The sequence below is a fragment of the Amblyraja radiata genome, chromosome 1, assembly GCF_010909765.2.
Source record: "Amblyraja radiata isolate CabotCenter1 chromosome 1, sAmbRad1.1.pri, whole genome shotgun sequence".
Taxonomy (NCBI): Eukaryota; Metazoa; Chordata; class Chondrichthyes; order Rajiformes; family Rajidae; genus Amblyraja; species Amblyraja radiata.
The window spans coordinates 27,154,368-27,174,560 of record NC_045956.1 but is presented as its reverse complement, the minus strand read 5'-3'; the positions used below and the strand labels follow the sequence as shown (position 1 = coordinate 27,174,560).

At 44.5% G+C, this 20,193-nt stretch overlaps 1 protein-coding gene across 3 annotated transcripts in view; it reads left to right on the top strand.

The window, feature by feature from the left end:
* Positions 1-20,193, top strand: part of tll1 (tolloid like 1) — a 372,266-nt gene that overhangs the window by 154,926 nt on the left and 197,147 nt on the right. For all 3 annotated transcript variants that reach the window (XM_033019027.1, XM_033019018.1, XM_033019035.1), the window contains 3 exons: positions 2,261-2,341; positions 8,240-8,392; positions 14,502-14,619. In XM_033019027.1, coding sequence (XP_032874918.1) covers positions 2,261-2,341; positions 8,240-8,392; positions 14,502-14,619 — 352 coding nt within the window. The remainder of the gene's footprint in view (positions 1-2,260; positions 2,342-8,239; positions 8,393-14,501; positions 14,620-20,193) is intronic.

Here is a 20,193-nt window from a genome sequence, read left to right as displayed (position 1 = left end):
TGGAGTAGCTATTTTGTTGTTGAAAATTTGAATCTTATCAAGTGATCTTACATTTGAGAAAGGGATAAAAATCAATTAACAAAATGACAAGTAAAATGGACAGAGCTTAAAGTGCATTCTGGAAGTAGTGAATAAATATTCAATTGAAAAATCACTTGATGAGTTTATTTATGTTTTAGTTCAAACTGTTTCAGTCAATTACATCGGTGCTAAGTGGGTTGTTAGAAATGTTAAGATTGTTTATTATATAATTTGAATGTGGTATAATTGGAGACAAAGAATGATATTCGACAGGTTCCATAATGAAGACAATTCACACAACTAAATGCTAAAGGTGAATGTTTCTGCTATTGAGAGTTATTCCCTGTTGAGCACAGAATTACAATTCATACATGGGCAAACTGGAGAATATGTGTGGTACAGTGGCGCAGTGGTAGAGTTGTTATCATACAGTCTATATTCAATCCTGACCACTAGTGCTTTCAAGGGAGAGCTAGATAGGGCTCTTAAAGATAGTGGAGTCAGGGAATATGGGGGGAAGGCAGGAATGGGGTACTGATTCGGGATGATCACCCATGATCACATTGAATGGTGGTGCTAGCTCGAAGGGCCGAATGGCCTACTCCTGCACTTATTGTCTATTGTCTATTGCTGTCTGCATGGAGTTTACACGTTCTCCATGTGACCGTGTGGGTTTTCTCTGGGTGTTCCCGTTTCATAGAAACATAGAAAATAGGTGCAAGAGTAGGCCATTCGGCCCTTCGAGCCAGCACCCCATTCAATATGATCATGGCTGATCATCCAAAATCAGTATCCCGTTCCTGCTTACCTCCCACATTCCAAAGGTGTGCAGGTCCGTACATTAATTGGCTTCTGTAAATTGTCCTAAGTGTGTAGGATAGAACTAGTTTACGGGTGATTGTTGGTGGATGATCAGCATGGACTCAGTGGGCTGAAGGAGCCTGTTTCCATGCTGGATCTCTAAACTAAACTAAACTAATTATAGTGGAGTAGAAGTCTGAAGAAGGGTTTCGGCCCGAAACGTCGCCTATTTCCTTCGCTCCATAGATGCTGCTGCACCCGCTGAGTTCCTCCAGCAAGTTTGTGTACCCTAAACTAATTATAGCATTGTTATTCACTGCCTTCCCAATGTTATGACTGTTGGTTAATATAACAACATCTATGTCTCAAAGTATCCGTACTAAACCGCCCATTAATGTTTTGGTGTCCTGCTCAAAATTCATCCCCAAACCAACACTATCACAGATTCCTCTCAGTTCATTGTGAGATTTTATTGCTTGCAAATTGGCATATTGGCTGCTTATCACCCGCCCGCAACACTGTAATTCATCTATTATTTGGGCATTGCTGTTTGAAAGATGCAAAAAGTGTCGCAGATAGGCCTTTTTTTTCTATTATGGTTTTCTACTTGGAAGAAATGGTTATTTTAATTCTGGCAGCAATGACCACAAATATATCATAGCTGCATGCTGCTAACCGAACTGTGTATTTTTCCTGGATACTAATGCAAATAATCTGACACTGATTAATGGAGCACCCTGGAGTTTATTTAGATCTTCCTGTCACCAGCTGATTCTGCAGCCATGACAGTGGAGAAATAATGATTGCACTTTTCACATTGAAACATCTCAAAGCACTTTTTCTACTGGCTGAAATGACAAATGTTTTTTTTTTTGTGTCGACAAATGTAGCTGACATTCTATACCAAAGTTAACAAAAAGCACAAGATGATCGGACTATCAATTTATTTTAGTTGAAGTTGACTAAGGGGGGAACATTGGCTAGGAGAGCAAAGATCCTCAATCTTCCCCATCAGGCCTTTTGGCAGGCTTATAGTATTTACTTTAATGCCTCTTCCAAGGGACGTTACCTGTAGCACTTCCTCAGGCCTGTTCATCATTGAAGCTCTTGTTGCTAAGATATTATATGGTCATAAATGATAGGAGCAGAATTAAATCATTCGGCCCATCAAGTCCACTCTGCCATTCTATCATGGCTGAAATATCCCTTCCTCCTAACCCCATTATATGTCGAACCAGAGGCTAAAGTGTTGTCAACTGAGTTGCACTGACACAAAGTTTTCATTTTTATACATAATTTATTCTATACAATCCTTTTAATCCTATGAACACAGATTGTAAGCTTGGACGTATTCTCCTTTTATGTAGTAATATTAAAATGGTTTAATGTGCTCAGTTCTGCATCAATGTAAGTGTTATTCTCTTTTATATTTTTAAAGGTGGATCTGGAGAACATAAAGTTTCCAAAAAGAAGGGAACAATTTATCAACTTATAGATCAGATACTAAGATTGGGAACAGGTATAATTCAACTTAATTATCAATATTACATGATGCCAAATTATATTGCATTCATCATTTTTTAATATTGCATGGAAAGTGGATTTAATCTTTTTCAGTGGGCTAAAATGTTGTTGGGGCTTTTATGAGTTTGAAGTTGGCCCCCTCAGAAAACCAAGAAATCAGTGAGATCAAGTGTGCAGCAGCAGCAGCAGCCCTGAACCACGACTGATGTTGTTCTTGATAACACTCTGCGAAGTTCAACAGACACAGAAGAGATACAGCGTGGAAACATGGCCTTCGGCCCACTGGGTCTGCGCCGACTAGCGATCTCCGCACATTAACACTATCCTACACACACACTAGGGACAATTTTTACATTTACCAAGCCAATTTATCTACAAACCTGTACGTCTTTGGAGTGTGGGAGGAAACCGAAGATCTCGGAGAAAACCCACGCAGGTCACGGGGAGAATGGACAAATTCCGTGTAGGCAGCACCCGTAGTCGGGATCGAACCCGTATCTTTGGCGCGGCATGCGCTAGAAGGCAGCACCTCTGCCACTGCGCCACTGTGCCGCAACTTTGTTGTGCAGCAAGAAGTGCAGGACTTCAGCTGTTCATGGTGCACGGAGCAGTGGAAAGCTGCCGGAGAGAAGGAAATAGCCGCAGATTTTCAAAAGCGACATTGAAGTGCTCATACCTGAGATTGCCCAAGCGAAATATGAGGTGCTGTTCCTCCAATTTGCGTTGGGCCTCACTCTGACAGTAGAGGAGGCCCAGGACAGAAAGGTGAGTGTGGGAACAGAGTGAGGCCCAGTGCAAATTGGAGAAACAACCCCTCATATTTTGATTAGACAGTTTACACCTCAGCAGCATGAATATTGACTTCTCATTCTTCAAGTAACCCTTGCTTTCCCTCTCTCTCCATCCCTCCTCATTCCCAGTTCTCATACCAGTCTGTCTCCCTGATTACATTGTATTGCTGTTTGCTGTATTGTCACCTTCTCCGAGCAAACAATGATCTATTTTACATTTTCCTTGAGAGCATCTCTTTTGATGTCTCATTTTCACTCCTTACCCTTCCTTATCTCTGTGTCTCCCTCCCCCCTAACTCTCAGTCTGAAGAAGGGTCTTGACCTGAAACGTCACCCATTCCTTCTATTCGGAGATGCTGCCTGTCCCGCTGAGTTACTTCAGCATTTTGTGTCTATCTGCAGTGTAAACCAGCATCTGCAGTTCCTTCCTACACATGAGAGGAGTTCTGGTTCGAATGAAAGATATAGAATGAAAACAGGCCCTCTTGGCGCACAGAGTCAACCCATCATGAATCCATTCACACGTGTTCTATGTTATCACAACAGCTCCCTACACATTAGCGACAATTTACAGAGGTCAATTATACCTGCAAAGCCACACTTCTTTGGGATGTGGCAGGAAACCGGAGCACATGCTAGCATTTATTTCAAGGTGGCTAATATACAAAAACAGGGATTTAATGCGGAGGCTCCATAAGGCCGCATTTGGGGTATTGTGAGCAATTTTGGGTACCATATCTGAGGAAGGAAGTGCTGGCTGGAGAATGTTCAGAGGAGGAAGAACGATCCAAAGAATGACTGGGTTAACTTATTATGAGCATTTGACGGCACTGGGCCTGTGCTCGCTGTAGTTTAGAAGTATAAGTGGGGGCCTCATTGAAAGTTACCAAATAATGAACGGTTATTGGGAGAGTCCATGAAATTTTTAAGGCAGCGTTAGATTCTTGATTAGGTATCAATGAAAAATTGTCTCTAGTGTGTGTAGGATAGTGTTAATGTGCGTGGATCGCTGGTCGGCGCGGACTCTGTGGGCTGAAGGGCCTGTTTCCGCGCTGCATCTCTAAACTAAACTAAACACCATTATTTCCTTCGCTCCATAGATGCTGCCCCACCTGCTGAGTTTCTCCACCATTTTTGTCTACCATCATTTCAAGCATGTCAGTTCAGAGGGCATTTTCAGGATTAATTGTATGTTTCCCAGAGCCTTCCGAAAGTACCGATATAATAGGAAGAGCTTGTTGGAAACACTACTGAGCAACTCATTCATTGGTTGCCTCATTGCTCATGCCATTGCCACTGTTTTTCAATGGGGAATTTCGGGCTAGGCGTAGCAGAGAACTTAGACTTGGGGCAGAAGATGCAGAAATGGACACACACACACACACACACACACACACACACACACACACACGCACGCACGCACGCACACACACACACAGACAGACAGACAGACAGACAGACAGACAGACAGACAGACAGACAGACAGACAGACAGACAGACAGACAGACAGACACACACACTCTGTGCATGGAGAGGTTTTGGGGGACATAATATCCTGCCTCGAGACTATCCTAGGAGCAGTGCCAACACAGACTCAGCTTTTGCACTATGCTAAGATTTTGCACTTTCTTTTTAGTTTAGTTTAGTTTTTTTAGTTTAGTTTAGAGATACAGCGCGGAAACCGTGCCGACCAGCGATCCCCACAAATTAACACTATCCTATATCCACTTGGGCCAATTTTTACATTTACCAAGCCAATTAACCTACAAACGTGTATGTCTTTGGAGTGTGGGAGCAAACCGAAAATCCCGGAGAAAACCCACGCAGGTCACAGGGAGAACGTACAAACTCCGTACAGACAGCACCCCTAGTCAGGATCGAACTCGGGTGTCTGGCGCTGCATTCACTGTAAGGCAGCAGCTCTACCGCTGTGCCACCATAGTCAAGTCAAGTCAAGTCACATTTATTTATATAGCACATTTAAAAAACAACTCTCGTTGGCCAAAGTGCTTTACATTTGTTATAAGAATAGTATAAACAAACAAACTACATACATATATACATATAGCCCTCGCTCAATGGACGTCAAGAAAGGCTTGGGAGTATAGATAAGTCTTAAGTCTTGACTTAAAGGAGTCGATGGAGGGGGCAGTTCTGATGGGAAGGGGGATGCTGTTCCACAGTCTAGGAGCTGCAACCGCAAAGGCGCGGTCGCCCCTAAGCTTATGCCTAGACCGTGGGATATTCAGCAACCCCAAGTCGGCCGATCTGAGGGACCTGGAGGTGGAGTGGTGGGTGAGAAGACTTTTAATGTAGGAGGGGGCAAGCCCATTGAAGGTTTTGTAGACATAGAGGAGGGTCTTGAAATGTATACGGAACCGCACAGGGAGCCAGTGGAGAGAGGCCAGGATCGGGGTGATGTGGTCCCTTTTTCAGTTGCCCGTCAGGAGTCTCGCTGCGGCGTTTTGGACCAGTTGCAGGCGGGACAGGGAAGATTGGCTGATGCCAGTATAAAGAGAGTTGCAGTAATCTAGGCGGGAGGAGATAAATGTGTGGATGATCTTTTCGAGGTCATCTAAGTGGAGGAATTGTTTTATTTTAGCTATCGTCCGAAGTTGAAAGAAGCTAGCTTTTACCACGGCATTGACTTGTTTGTCAAATTTCAGTGCTGAGTCAAATATCACGCCGAGGTTTTTAACGTGAGGTTTGAGTAGTGGGGTAAAGCTTCCAAGGCTATCTGCTATCATTTTGACCATACCTTATTAATGTTATTAATCCATTGATAATGAATGAACCAGTTATTATTAACAATGAAGGCTGAATCTGAATGCAATTTAAAGGGCCAACCACATTTATTTTCCAGTCACAGATAGAGTGATATAAATTAAACTTGAAGTAGATTGCCTTAATTGGGGGCCACCACATTCCTCAGGAGGTTTCAACAGGTACCTGCTAAATAATAATTGGCCAGAAATGTCAGAAGTGGTTCTTTGATAATCAGGTGACAAGTGAGTGGTTTAAAAAAACAAGGGAATGAAATCTGAGAGATGAGATACAAGGAACTGCTAATGTTGGTTTATTCAAAACAATGGCAGAACATTCTACAGCAACTCAGCGGGTCAGGCAGCATATCTGGAGATTAAGTATAGGTCACATTTCAGTTTGGGGCCGTCATCTATCCATGTTCTCCATAGATGCTGCCTATCCTGCTAAATTACTCCAGCTCTTTGTGCTTTGGCAAGAAATCTGAGATGTCTTCACTGGGAAGCATCTAACTGGTATTCCCTGCGAGAATCACATCTGTTCTGGTTACCCTTCCACAAGGAACCTTCATTCATATATCTGGTCATAGAAAACCTCTAAAACAAGTTCATGAGTGTTCCTCCGCTACTCTCAATGTCAAAATTTGGAGCATCCTCTCTCTCAGAAAACTGGTCTTATGGTCCTGGTAGGTAAATAGAGAGGCACGGTTGTGCAGCGGTAGAGTTGCTGCCTTACAGCACTTACAGAGCCAGAGACATAGAAACATAGAAATTAGGTGCAGGAGTAGGCCATTCGGCCCTTCGAGCCTGCACTGACATTCAATATGATCATGGCTGATCATCCAACTCAGTATCCTGTACCTGCCTTCTCTCCATACCCCCTGATCCCTTTAGCCACAAGGGCCACATATAACTCCCTCTTAAATATAGCCAATGAACTGGCCTCAACTACCTTCTGTGGCAGAGAGTTCCAGAGATTCACCACTCTCTGTGTGAAAAATGTTTTATCATCTCGGTCCTAAAGGATTTCCCATTTATCCTTAAACTGTGACCCCTTGTCCTGGACTTCCCCAACATCAGGAACAATCTTCCTGCATCTAGCCTGTCCAACCCCTTAAGAATTTTGTAAGTTTCTATAAGATCCCCCCTCAATCTTCTAAATTCTAGCGAGTACAAGCCGAGTCTATCCAGTCTTTCTTCATATGAAAGTCCTGACATCCCAGGAATCAGTCTGGTGAACCTTCTCTGTACTCCCTCTATGGCAAGAATGTCTTTCCTCAGATTTGGAGACCAAAACTGTACACAATACTCTAGGTGTGGTCTCACCAATACCCTGTACAACAGCAGTAGAACCTCCCTGCTCCTATACTCAAATCCTTTTGCTATGAATGCTAACATACCATTCACTTTCTTCACTGCCTGCTGCACCTGCACACCTACTTTCAATGACTGGTGTACCATGACACCCAGGTCTCGTTGCATCTCCCCTTTTCCTAATCGGCCACCATTTAGATAATAGTCTACTTTCCTGTTTTTGCCACCAAGGTGGATAACCTCACATTTATCCACATTACACTGCATCTGCCATACATTTGCCCAGCCTATCCAAGTCACCTTGCAGCCTCCTAGCATCCTCCTCAATGCTAACACTGCCCCCTTGCTTCGTGTCATCCGCAAACTTGGAGATGTTGCATTCAATTCCCTCGTCCAAATTATTAATATATATTGTAAATAGCTGGGGTCCCAGCACTGAGCTTTGCTGTACGTCACTAGTCACAGCCTGCCAATCTGAAAAGGACCCATTTACTCCTACTCTTTGGCGGGTTTGATCCCGACTACGGGTGCTGTCTGTACGGTGTTTGTACATTCTCCCCGTGACCGTGTGAGTTTTCTCCGAGATCTCCAAAGATGCACAGGTGTGTGGGTTAATTGGCTTGGTATGTGTAAATTGTCCCTACTGATAGTGTTAATGTGCGGGGATCACCAGTCAGTGCAGACTCAGTGGGCCGATGGACCTGTTTCCCTGCTGTATCTCTAAACTAAACTAAACTATTAAACAAGCCTTCAGAAAAACCGTAAAATTAAATTTTGCCAGTGGGCTCAATGTTTCTGAGAAGCGTTTTCCCATTTCTTTCCAAGTTTCAAATTGAAATTAGGTAAATATTGCTGCAATCCTTGAGGATTTGTTATGGTTTAGCAATAATCTGAAGAATAGGTCAACAAATGGCAGCTATGGTGTGCGTGATATTCCATTAAAAGTGTCGGAGACGAATAATATTCATAAAAACAAAATAAAACTTAAAATAAAACTTGTCAATTTTAAAAACAATTATTTCCAGACAGTGATCAAAATACCACTGACAGAGAAAAGAACAACTCGGAAACATTAAGAAAGAGCGAAAAGAAAAGAGTTCCCAGAGCTGCAACATCTCGCGCTGAGAGAATTTGGCCCGGGAGTGTCATCCCTTACGTAATCGGAGGCAATTTCACAGGTGAGAGTTGCTAATGTGAAATAAAACTGGACGTTTTAATTACCTCTTGCGACATAACACATTGTTAACCCACGTATTGCCTTAATTGCTAATCGCCAGCTCATGACGTTTTTTCCCATGTATTAAATTGCGATGAGGTAAATGCTGTTGTAATCCTTGAGGACTGGTAATTACCGTCACGTTTACTGGGATACAATGAAAAACATTGTGTGCTATCCAGGCAATTCATACCATACATGGGTACGTCAGGTGTCGGAAGGAACTGCAGACGCTGTTTTAAACCGAAGATAGACGCAAAGTGCTGTAGTAACTCAGCGAGACATGCAGCATCTCTGGAGAGAAGGAATGGGTGATGTTTCGTGTCGAGACCCTTCAGAAGGGTCTGAGGGAGGATCTCGACCCGAAATGTCACCAATTCCTTCTCTCCAGAGATGCTGCCTGTCCCGCCGAGTTACTCCAACACTTTGTATATATCATGGGTACATCTGGTACTGCACAAGTGAAAATAAACAGAGGGCAGAATCTAGTGTTACTGCGATAGAGAAAATGCAGTAAAATTAAATGCAGTGGCTGCAACAAGGTAGATTGGAAGATTAGGGAATTCATGCTTAGTGTATGAGAGGTCTGATAACAATGAGGACAAAGCTGTACTTTCCACCTCATGTCTCTTCTGGCTAATGCGAGAGGGGGAAGAGGGATTCCTGGGATGGTGAGTGGTCCTTAACAATGTCAAGGGGCTGTCCCACTTGGGCGAACTATTTGGCAAGCTTAGAAGAGTTTGAAAAAATGACATGTTGAAGGTCTCCTTTGACTATGTAGAAGACCTCCTTCGCCTATGTTGAAGACTAGCTTCGACTAGCTACGACTAGCTTCGACTAGCTTCGGGAAAATTGGATACCGAATAGTGGAGAGTGAAGACGACCTCCTTCGATCTCCTTCGATCTCTTCGACTACCTTCGACTATCCTCGATTACCTACGACTAACATGCCGACCTACTATGACCTACTACGACTAAACCTACAAGTAAAAATAGTATCGATTTTTTCCATGGCGACCTTTTTTTACTCGCGAACTCAAGGTAGAGTTCGGGGATAGGGCCATGGTACGCCTTGAACAAGGATTGTTGGACGTACCCTACAAAGAGACAGGCACAGCTGGGGCCCATGTGCGGCCCATAGCTATGCCTTGGATTTGGAGGAAATGAGAGGAGTCAAAGGAAAAGTTGTTGAGGGTAAGGACCAGCTCTGCTAGGCAGAGGAGAGTATTAGTAGACGGGGATTGGTTGATTCTGTGATTGAGGAAGAAATGGAGGGCTTTAAGACCCTCCTGGTGGGGGATGGAGGTGTAGAGTGACTGGGCATCCGTAGTGAAGATGAGGGAGTGGGGGCCTGGAAAACGGAAGTCATGAAGGAGACGAATAGTGTCTGAGGTGTCTTGAACATAGGTAGGGAGGGATTTTACCAGGGGGGATAGGATGGAGTCGAGGTATGTGGAAATAAGTTCGGTGGGACAAGAACAAGCAGAAACAATGGGTCTGCCAGGCCAGTCAGGTTTGTGGATTTTGGGGAGAAGATAAAATTGGGCCGTGCGGGGCTGGTGAACGATGTGGTTGGAGGCTTGGGAGGGCAGGGAACCGGAAGTGATGAAGCCAGTGATGGTGCTTGAGATAATGGCCTGGCGCTCGTCTATGGGGTCATGGACCAAGGATAAGTACGAGGAGGTGTCTGAGAGTTGGTGCCTGACTTCAGACCAGTAGAGGTCTGTGCGCCAGACTAGACGATGATGTAGAGAGATATAGAACAATGAATGGAAGATTTGTAAAAAAGTAACGATGATAAAGGGAACAGGCCATTGTTAGCTCTTTGTTGGGTGAGAACGAGAAGCTGGTGCCACTTGGGTGGGGGAGGGATGCAGAGAGAGGGAATGCAGGGGTTACTTGAAGCTAGAGAAATTATCTTCATACCACTGGGGTGTAAGCTGCCCAAGCAAAATATGACATGCTGTTCCTCCAATTTGTGCTTTGGCTTCACTCTGACAATGGAGGAGACCTAGGGCAGAAAGGTCAGTGTGAGAATGGGAAGGAAAGTTAAAATGTCTAGCAACCGGGAGCAACTTGGTTATTAGACACTTTAATTCCCATTCCCATTCCCACACTGACCTTTCTGTCCTAGGCCACCTCCATTGGCACGGGGAACATACAATCTCAACACAAGCAGCACCCGAGGTCGGGATTGAACCCAGACCTCTGGCAGTGCAAGGCCAGTGGCACTACCCACTGCACCATTTTGCCACCCCACAGATCAAGCCTTGACAGGTAGACTGCATTGAAATGCTTTTGTCTGCCGTGTTTTTGGAAGTGGAGCCAGGGGTGTTGTTTCCCTGAATACAAAACATAGGTTTAGTGTAAATGGGTGGTTGATGTTCATCACGGACTCAGTGGGCCAAAGGACTTGTTTCCACGCTGTATCTCTCATTGATTCTATGAGATGCCTGCCCTAGATAATTCAGGGCCAGCTATAACATAATGAAAGTTCATTCTAGGTTTGAAAAGTTTTGAAAATGTTCAAGATCAAGGCCATAGAATCAGCCAACTCTGATAAATTAATCTGATATGATAGTGGAATTTAAGAGGCTTATGGTAGACACATGGAAGATCAGGGAATAAAGGGATATGTATCAAATTCAGGAGGATGAGATCAATTTAACTTGGCATCACGTTCGGCACCATTCTTGTTCTAATTTACGTTTGTGTAAAGCTCAAATTCTTCATCGGTACGGGTGTCAGAGGTTATGGGGAGAAGGCAGGAGAATGGGGTTAGGAGGGAGAGATACATCAGCCAGGATTGACTGCCAGTCAAGTTTACTCTAACTTGATGGGCCGAATGGCCTAATTCTACTCCTACCACTTATGGCCTTATGACAACCATTGTGAGCCAAGGGGCCCGATCAATAGACAATAGGTGCAGGAGTCGGCCATTCGGCTCCTCGAGCCAACACCACCATTCAATGTGATCATGGCTGATCATCCACAATCAGTCCCCCATTCCTACCTTCTCCTCATATACCTTGACTCCGCTATCTTTAAGAGCCCTATCTAGCTCTCTCTTGAAAGCATCCAGAGAAACAGCCTCCACCGCCTTCTGGGGCAGAGAATTCCACAGACTCACAACTCTCTGTGTGAAAAAGTGTTTCCTCATCACCGTTCTAAATGGCCTACCCCTTATTCTTCAACCGTGGCCCCCTGGTTCCCAACATCGGGAACATGTTTCCTGCCTCTAGAGTGTCCAAACCCTTAATAATCTTATATGTTTCAATAAGATCCCCTCTCATCATAAATTCCAGAGTATACAAGCCCAGCTGCTCCATTCTCTCAGCATATGACAGTCCCGCCATCGCGGGAATTAACCTGGTGAACCTTCGCTGCACTCCCTCAATAGCAAGAATGTCCTTCCTGTGCTTGATGTTCTATATTCTATGTTCTATTTAGTATTCAGATTTCTTGGCCTGCTCTTAAATACCAGAGTCCCCATTCCATCATTTGTAGTTGAGATGGATTTGGAGGAGAGCAGTTTTTTCGGGAGGTGAAGGCATTTCTTCCCTTCCTGTAAAGCTCAAATTGAAAGGTGAAAGAGTAACATAGTCACCTTTCTTCCTGACTTATTTAATTGGATGACATAGCACAGGCGATCAGCAATGGGCCACAAGCCAACTTTAATATCTTCTTTGACCAAATTCAAACAACAAAAGATGCCCACTGAACGAACGTAAGATGTAAATTGGGTCCTTTTGTAATCTGTTTACATAATATTGAGAGGCATAGATACGATAGATGGTCAGAACACTTTTCCCAGGGTGGAAATGTCAAGGATTAGAGGGCATCGCTTTCAGGTGAGAGGGCCAAAATCTAAATGAGATGTACGGTTTATGGCAAGTTTTTTACACAGAGAGTGGTGGGTGCCGGGAACATGCTGCTAGGGGTGGAGGCAGATAGTGACAATTAAGAGTTTTACATAGGCACATGGATTTGCAAGAAATAGAGGGATATGGATAACATGGAGGCAGAGGAGATTAGTTTAACCTGACATTATGCTTGACCCAGACATGGTGGGCAGAACGGCCTGTTTTTGCACTGTACTGATTGATTGAATGAATGAATGAATGAATGAATGAATGAATGCTTTATTGTCACATGTGACAAGTCACAGTTAAATTCTTTGATTCCATACCCAAGGTATGTAAATATTCGCCACATAAAGGGCACTGACAAAGTTACAAAGTATACCTCGGCAGGTCCACCTTTGTACTCCCCACACCTCCCCCTCCCCTCCCCTTCCACCTCCCTCATTGCAGTCCCACGCACGCCGGGTCCTCCTTTCTTCCCGGCGACGAGTCCTCCGACTCACATGTGGCCCGTCCACGACTGCCAGTGCCCTCATCGACTGCTGCACCGACTTCCTCCACGATCGTTGACCCAGCCTCTGTCGGCTGTGGGGCCCCACCGACCCGCAAGGCCCCCGCCGACCTGCGAGGCCCCACCAACCCTCCAGGCCCCACCAACCCTCCAGGCCCCACCAACCCTCCAGGCCCCACTGACCCGCGAGGCTCCAGTGAGCCGCCAGCTCAGGCACGGGCTCCACCGCCTGGCTTCTCCATGGCATCCTGCCGAGGCATCTGCTCTGTGTTAATGCAGGACATTAGCAGTATTGGGACTTCCAGGCTTGCAGGAGATTTGTTTGGGCAGAATAGTTGTGGCATTCAGAAATGATGTTTTGGTTGATGGCCACCTCATGGGATGAGGACAGTGATGGGAAAATTACATGGCTGCCTTGTGTGGACAGACTAAATACAATGATACACTGATGGCAAATGTCTCCAGTAGTTACTATTTACCTTTGAAGTCACAGGTGATCCAGGATGGGAAATGAAGGCACCTTGATGGAGGGTGTGCTCTGTCTCCAGAGGCAAACCCACACACATTGAATGAAATGAGCATCCAAGGGTAAAGCAGGATCATTTCATTTCTGTCATTAGCGCTGCCATTAAGTTTCAACAAACTCCTCCACGATCGTCGACCCAGTCTCTAGCAGCTACGGGGGTCCACCGTCCCACGACGCCCTACCGACCCGTGAGGCCCCATGACCCGTGAGCCCCCCCCCGACCCACAAGGCCCCATTGACCCCATGTTTTAATTGGCATGTTTTTTGTCTCATCTTCTTTCACTCTGTGAGGAATTAAGGAAGATAGGTTTAATACAGGAAAGGTGCACAGGGGTTAAATAAAAAAATTAGCCTGTGTTGTGAATGAACGACTGAATGAATTAATTAATTAATTATTTAATACCTTATTGTCACAAGTGACAAGTCACAGTGAAATTCTTTGCTTGCATACCCAAGGTATGCAAATAGTCACCACATAAAGGGCACTGACAAAGTATGCACAATGGTGGTGAAGGTAGAAGGAGCCACGTAGCCTACTCCTGCTAGTGAACAGGAGAATGTCCCTTGTGCTTGCTCCAGAATACAATAAAATGTGGACATTCTGATATATTACAGCCAAAGGATGTGTTAGCTCGAAATTCCTCTCAAGGCAGGTAATGATTCTGGTCATAAGAAGTTTTTAACAGAGCCAATATAGGCAGACACGATAGCTAGTGGATGATGTGACCTTGAGCAAAGTAACGACTTTCTGCAGGAACTCAGCAGGCCAGGCAGCACCTGCAGAGGATTGGAGAGCAGCAGGAATCACAGAGGGGGAGCAGCGAGATCGGGTCTCACAGAACTCCTGTTGCAGAGTGAGGAAGGGTTCTGACCCAAACCGTTCTCGGCCCTGTCCTGTCCATATTTGCCGCCTGCCCTGCCGAGTTGCTCCACCACCTCGTTTTTCAAACACAAAGGCAATACGGAAGTGAACGACAATTTGTTAACGCAATAAGAATTTAGTTTATTTTACAGGAGGTGTCAACTGTCAATTCAACTCTTCTCTTGCAGCAGAAATTTGGGCTGCTGTGCTGTTCAGATAACTTTAACAAATGAAACCAATGTAAGCATCTGCTCTTTAGTGCTTGACTGGTACGATGCAATTTCTCAGTTAGTATTCTAACTCCTCTAGGTAGCCAGCGGGCAATGTTCAAACAAGCCATGCGGCACTGGGAAAAATACACGTGTGTTACTTTCATAGAACGGGCAGATGAAGAAAGTTACATTGTCTTCACGTACAGACCGTGTGGGTAAGCTGAAGCTGTTCTTTTCTTCTCCTCAGCAATTTTAATTTGCTAACAAATTGGACCGAACACATTTAAGGTGTAGATTCATTATTCACTCTGTAATGTTAACCTCACGCCATTATTTCAGCTGCTTAACAGAATGACATAGACTACAATGGCTTCTTTGTCAAAAGTGTTTAGCAGGCATCAATTAGCCATACTTCCTGGGATTTTCTCGGCCCTAATCCCCTTTTCTACCATTTGTTTCTTTCTGCGCAGCTGAAAATGAATTATTTTTTTGACAGATTGCAAATCTGCGTGTACCTGCTCTGTCATTATTTGCTTTCCACCATTTGTTGATCTATGCTTGTCACTAATGATCTGTAAGCTAACATGAAATGGAATTAATGACTGCTGCAAATTGACTTGGAAGGAAACTGCAGGCACCAGTTGCATTAGTGCTTCCACACCTCAAGAAAAAAATTCTTTGAATAGAATCCCAAATTTCCTGCAATTTGATGGTATTTCCTGAAATTTAAGCCTTCCCCAACTGTGCATGTGCGACTGCCGCCCCAACTGCGCACGCACAGATACCGGGCTCACTGCGTACGCGCGGGGTGACGGCGTCATTTTACGTCCCTACCGCGTCACCGGCACCATTTTCTATTGTGACGCAGCTGACGGGCTTCCCCCAACTGCGCAGGCTTGCTTTTTCTCCACAAATCATCCGGATTGCCCCTTCACGTGCCGGATGCGGAAATTCCCCAAATTATTTAATTTCCCTAAATTTACCCGAAGACACTCAGAGTTTCCCGAATTTCGGGTAATTTCCTTCAAAGTGGAAACACTGGGCCGCACAGTTCACAGGATGTCATGGTGTCAATTTGCAAGCTGATATTTTGCAGGTATAAGCATGTTTAATAAAGTTTACTGTTTGTGTACTGTGCTAGTCAGATATTACTTTGTACCATTTTTAAACTATATGTACGATGCTGCGACTTAGAGTGGAAGGTCTGGCGACTGGCTCTGAATACATGGAATAGCATTTCCATTGTGTTTGAAAATTAATTTGAAGTTGGTACCATGTGCATGCTAAAATAAGTAATGGCTCTTTTGTCACCAGATGAATTAATTCCTGGTTCCTTGGTGTTTTTTTTTCTGTTAAGGAGTTTGAAAACCACAAGTGTTTTCTCTCAGTCTCTCCTGCTTCTTGAACATGCCTCAATTTTTGTACATTCATTTGCTTGCTCATTCGCACACTTGCTCTCTGATGTTCCGATCATCCGTTCACACTGGTTCCATGTTATCCCTCATCCCTACACCCTGGTGCAATTTAGGAACAGCCAATTAACCTTGAAACCCGCACGTCTTTGAAATGTGGGAGAATTGTGTGCAGTTTTGGTCTCCAAATTTGCGGAAGGACATTCTTGCTATTGAGTGAGTGCAGCCTAGGTTCGCAAGGGATGGCGGGACTGTCATATGCTGAGAGAATGGAGAGGCTAGGCTTGTATACTCTGGAATTTAGGATGAGAGGGGATCTTTTTGATACATATAAGATTATTAAGGGTTTGGACACGGTAGACGCAGGAAACATGTTCCAATGTTGCGGGGAGTCCAGAACCAGGGGCCACAGTTTACGAATAAGGGACAGCAATTTAGAGCGGGGATGAGAAAAAACTTTTTCACACAGGTTGTGAATCTGTTGAATCTGTTGAATTCTCTGCCTCAGGTGGCAGTGGCGACCAATTCTCTGTATGCTTTCAAGCGAGAGCTAGATAGAGCCCTTAAAGATAGCGGAGTCAGGGGATATGGAGAAAAGGCAGGAACGGGGTACTGATTGTGGATGATCAGCCATAATCACAATGAATGGTGGTGCTGGCTTGAAGGGCCGAAGGGCCGAATGGCCTACTCCTGCACCTATTGTCTATTGGAACCCGGAGAAAACCCACTCAGTCATGGGTAGAACGTGCAAACTCCACACAGAAAGCACCTGAGGCCAAGTTTCAGGCACTGTGAGACAGCAACTCCACCAGTTACACCACTATGCCGTCCTCAAAGTGGTTGGGTGATTGACTGAAAGCATTCTCTTCTGTTTGCCATGTTTGTAAACAATTATTTCATTCATTATATGTACAGTGAACACATTCAGGACTGTATTTCTTAATGCCCTTTGTACCATCGATTCAGTGCTTTCTCCTTCAATGCATCAAGGTCACTCCTTTATAATCATGCATCCATGGGAAGCAATGCCATTTTAAAGCAATTGCACTGACACCTCTTTTCAAATTAACACATGCTTCCCCTCAGGCTTGTACACATTCCAACGCCACCAGTTTGAGACAATAGTAATTTACTGCATTTCAACTGCTATAATATCTTTGTTCCAAACAGGATTGCAGCTATTTCCTTTGCTCCATAGATGCTGCTGCACCCGCTGAGTTTCCCCAGCAATTTTGTGTACCTAGGATTGCAGCAATGCCATGTTTATGGGAAGCAACAATGTACCGTGCTTCCCTGCTGCTGCTCCCTGCAGGTTTGCTGAATGGATGGATTGTTGCAGCCACTCATTGCATATGCAGGCCAGGTTTAAGAACCTAGAACAGTACAGCACAGGAACTGCCCTTTCAGACCATAATCTCTGTCGAACATGAGGTCAAGTTACTCTAATCTCGTCTGTCTACACGTAATCCACATCCCTCCACTCCCTGCACATCCACGAGCCTTTAAAAGCCTTTTAAATGCCATTATTGTGCACCACACATCTCCCTTAAACTTTGCCTGTATCACAAAACTGAAAAAGGGTCTCGACCCGAAACATCACCCATTCATTCTATCCAGAGATGCTACCTGTCCCGCTGAGTTATTCCTGCTTCTTGTGTCTATCTTCACAAAACCTCTAGTCTTTAGCATTTTTTTTGGCTCTCATAATTTTATATACTTCTTTCAGATCTCCCCTCAGCCTCTGATGCTCCAGAAAAAAACATCCAAGTCTGTCTAATATCTCCTTATAACTGATATCCTTCAATCCAGGTAGCATTCTGGTAAATCCTTTCCAAAGCCTCCATATCCTTGTTGTAATTGGGCAACCATAACTGCACACAAAACTGCACACAACTGTGGCTTAACCAAAGTTGCCACATGACTTCCTGACTCTTGTAGTCAATGTGCCGACCAATGAAGGCAAATATTGTATACCATATGCCTTCTTTACCACTTTATGTACTGTACATGTAGCAGCACTAAGGGAGCTGTGGGCTTAAAGTTGCAGCTACTCTTGTGCATGCAGCCCTGTCTTAACAGCTACGCAGCATCGAGGGTTAGACACATGCATGAAGAAGGCCTTCGTCATTACACTCACTGGATTACATGACCCTTCCCTAAATGGAGAGGCCGAGTTTACTATGCAGCCTGACACCCCAGTGGCACAGCGGTAGAGTTGCCGCCAGAAACCCGGGTTCGATCCCGACAACGGGTGCTTGTCTATACGGAGTTTTACGTTCTCCCCGTGACCTGCTTGGGTTTTCTCTGAGATCTTCGGTTTCCTCCCACACTCCAAAGATGCTTTGTAAGTTAATTGGCTTGGGTATAAGTGTAAAATGTCCCTTGTGTGCGTGTATGGTAGTGTAAATGAACGGAGATCGCTGGGAGTCGCGGACTTTAAACTTAAACTTAAACCCAGGTCTCGTCATCTCAACACAGAAACCTTGGAATTAAATTGGTGTCTGCCAAGGTTGAATTACAAGATGAGTTCATACAAATCTTGTTTATTACTTGGGAAGCATCAGTCACCAGTGAACCACTATGCCATTTAACTTTGCTAAGTGAGTGATAGGATGAACCTAAATATCATGATCCACTTTTTATACCTCACATTGTCTCGGCAAGGCCAGCAGCATAATCAAGGATGAGTCGCACCATGGCCACTCCCTCTTCTCCCCTCTCCCATCGGGCAAAAGGTATAGAAGTGTGAAAACGCACACCTCCAGATTCAGGGACAGTTTCTTCCCAGCTGTTAGCAGGCAACTGAATCATCCTTCCACAACTAGAGAGCAGTGCTGATCTACTAGTTACCCCTGGAAGCCCTCTGACTATCTTTGAACAGACTTTACTGCTTTATCTTGCACATAATGTTTTTCACATTATTCCTTTCATCATGTATCGGTCAAGTGTGATTGGCTCGATTGAAATCATTTAATGTCTTTCCGCTGACTGGTTAGCACGCAACACTGTTTTAATTGTTCCTCGGTACACGTGACAATAAACTCAACTCAACAAAACTATACTCTTGAGGGAAGTTTCATGAAGCACAGTAGCTCAGTTCATTCAGTTTATTATTGTCAAGTGCGAAGAAGGGTCTCAACCCAAAATGTCCCCCATTCCTTCTCTCCAGAGATGCTGCCTGTCCCGCTGAGTTACTCCAGTTTTTTGTGTCTATCTTTAGTTTATTGTCACGTGTACAGTGGTACTTTTGTTGCATGAAATACTTTTGTTACGTGCTAACCAGCCAGCAGAAAGACAATACATGATTACAATCGAGCCAGTCACAGTGTACAGATACATAATAAGGGAATAATGTTTAGTGCAAGATAAAGCCAGCAAAGTCCGATCAAAGATAGCCCGAGGGTCCCCGATGAGGTAGATGGTAGTTCAGCACTGCTCTCTGGTTGTGGTAGGATGGTTCAGTTGCCTGATAACAGCTGGGAAGAAATTCTCCCTGAATCTGGAGGTGTGCGTTTTCACACTTCTGTACCCTTTGCCTGCTGGGAGAAGGGAGAAGAGGGAGTGGCCAAGGTGTGACTCATCCTTCATTATGCTGCTGGCCTTGCCGAGGCAGCGTGAAGTATAAATGGAGTCAATGGAAGGGAGGTTGGTTTTTGTGATGGTCTGGGCTGCGTCCACAATTCTCTGCAATTTCTTGTGGTCTTGGATGGAGCTGTTCCCAAACCAAGCTGAGGTGCATCCGCTCTTTGTACCTTGAACAGCTTGCCACTCTTCATGTATGAGACTGGGAAGTGAATGCTGGAGCATATCCTCCAACACATGAGCTGCTGTTTACTTGCTTCTCATCGCAGGGATGAGGAAGCCGAATATTTGTACCTGATCACCCCAGCAATGGTGTCTCACTGAATTACTCCATGACCATCTTGAGCAAAATGCTCTCTTTGATTTGCTTGAGGTTGGCCAAAACAGGACAGCTTCTAGTGGGGGAAACATAACCAGCCTTTGTAATTCTAAGTAGTGGGGAATTGAGTTTAGTTTAGTGTAGAGATGCAGTGTGGAAATAGGCCCTTCGGCCCACCGGGTCCGTGCCGACCAGCGATCCCTGCCCACTAACACTATCCTACACACACTAGGGACACTTTTACATTGATATCAAGCCAATTAAAGACTTATGGGCAGGTACTTAGATAGGAAAGGAATAGAGGAAACAAGCTTAACACTGGCATTTGGGATTTACGTGGATAGACATCACAGTCAGCATAGACTGAAGGGCCTGTTCATGTGCAGTACAACTCAGTTTAGTGTTGTTTAATCAAATTCCTTGTATGCTTCCATACTTGGCTAATAAATTAATTACAATTACAATTAATTACAGTT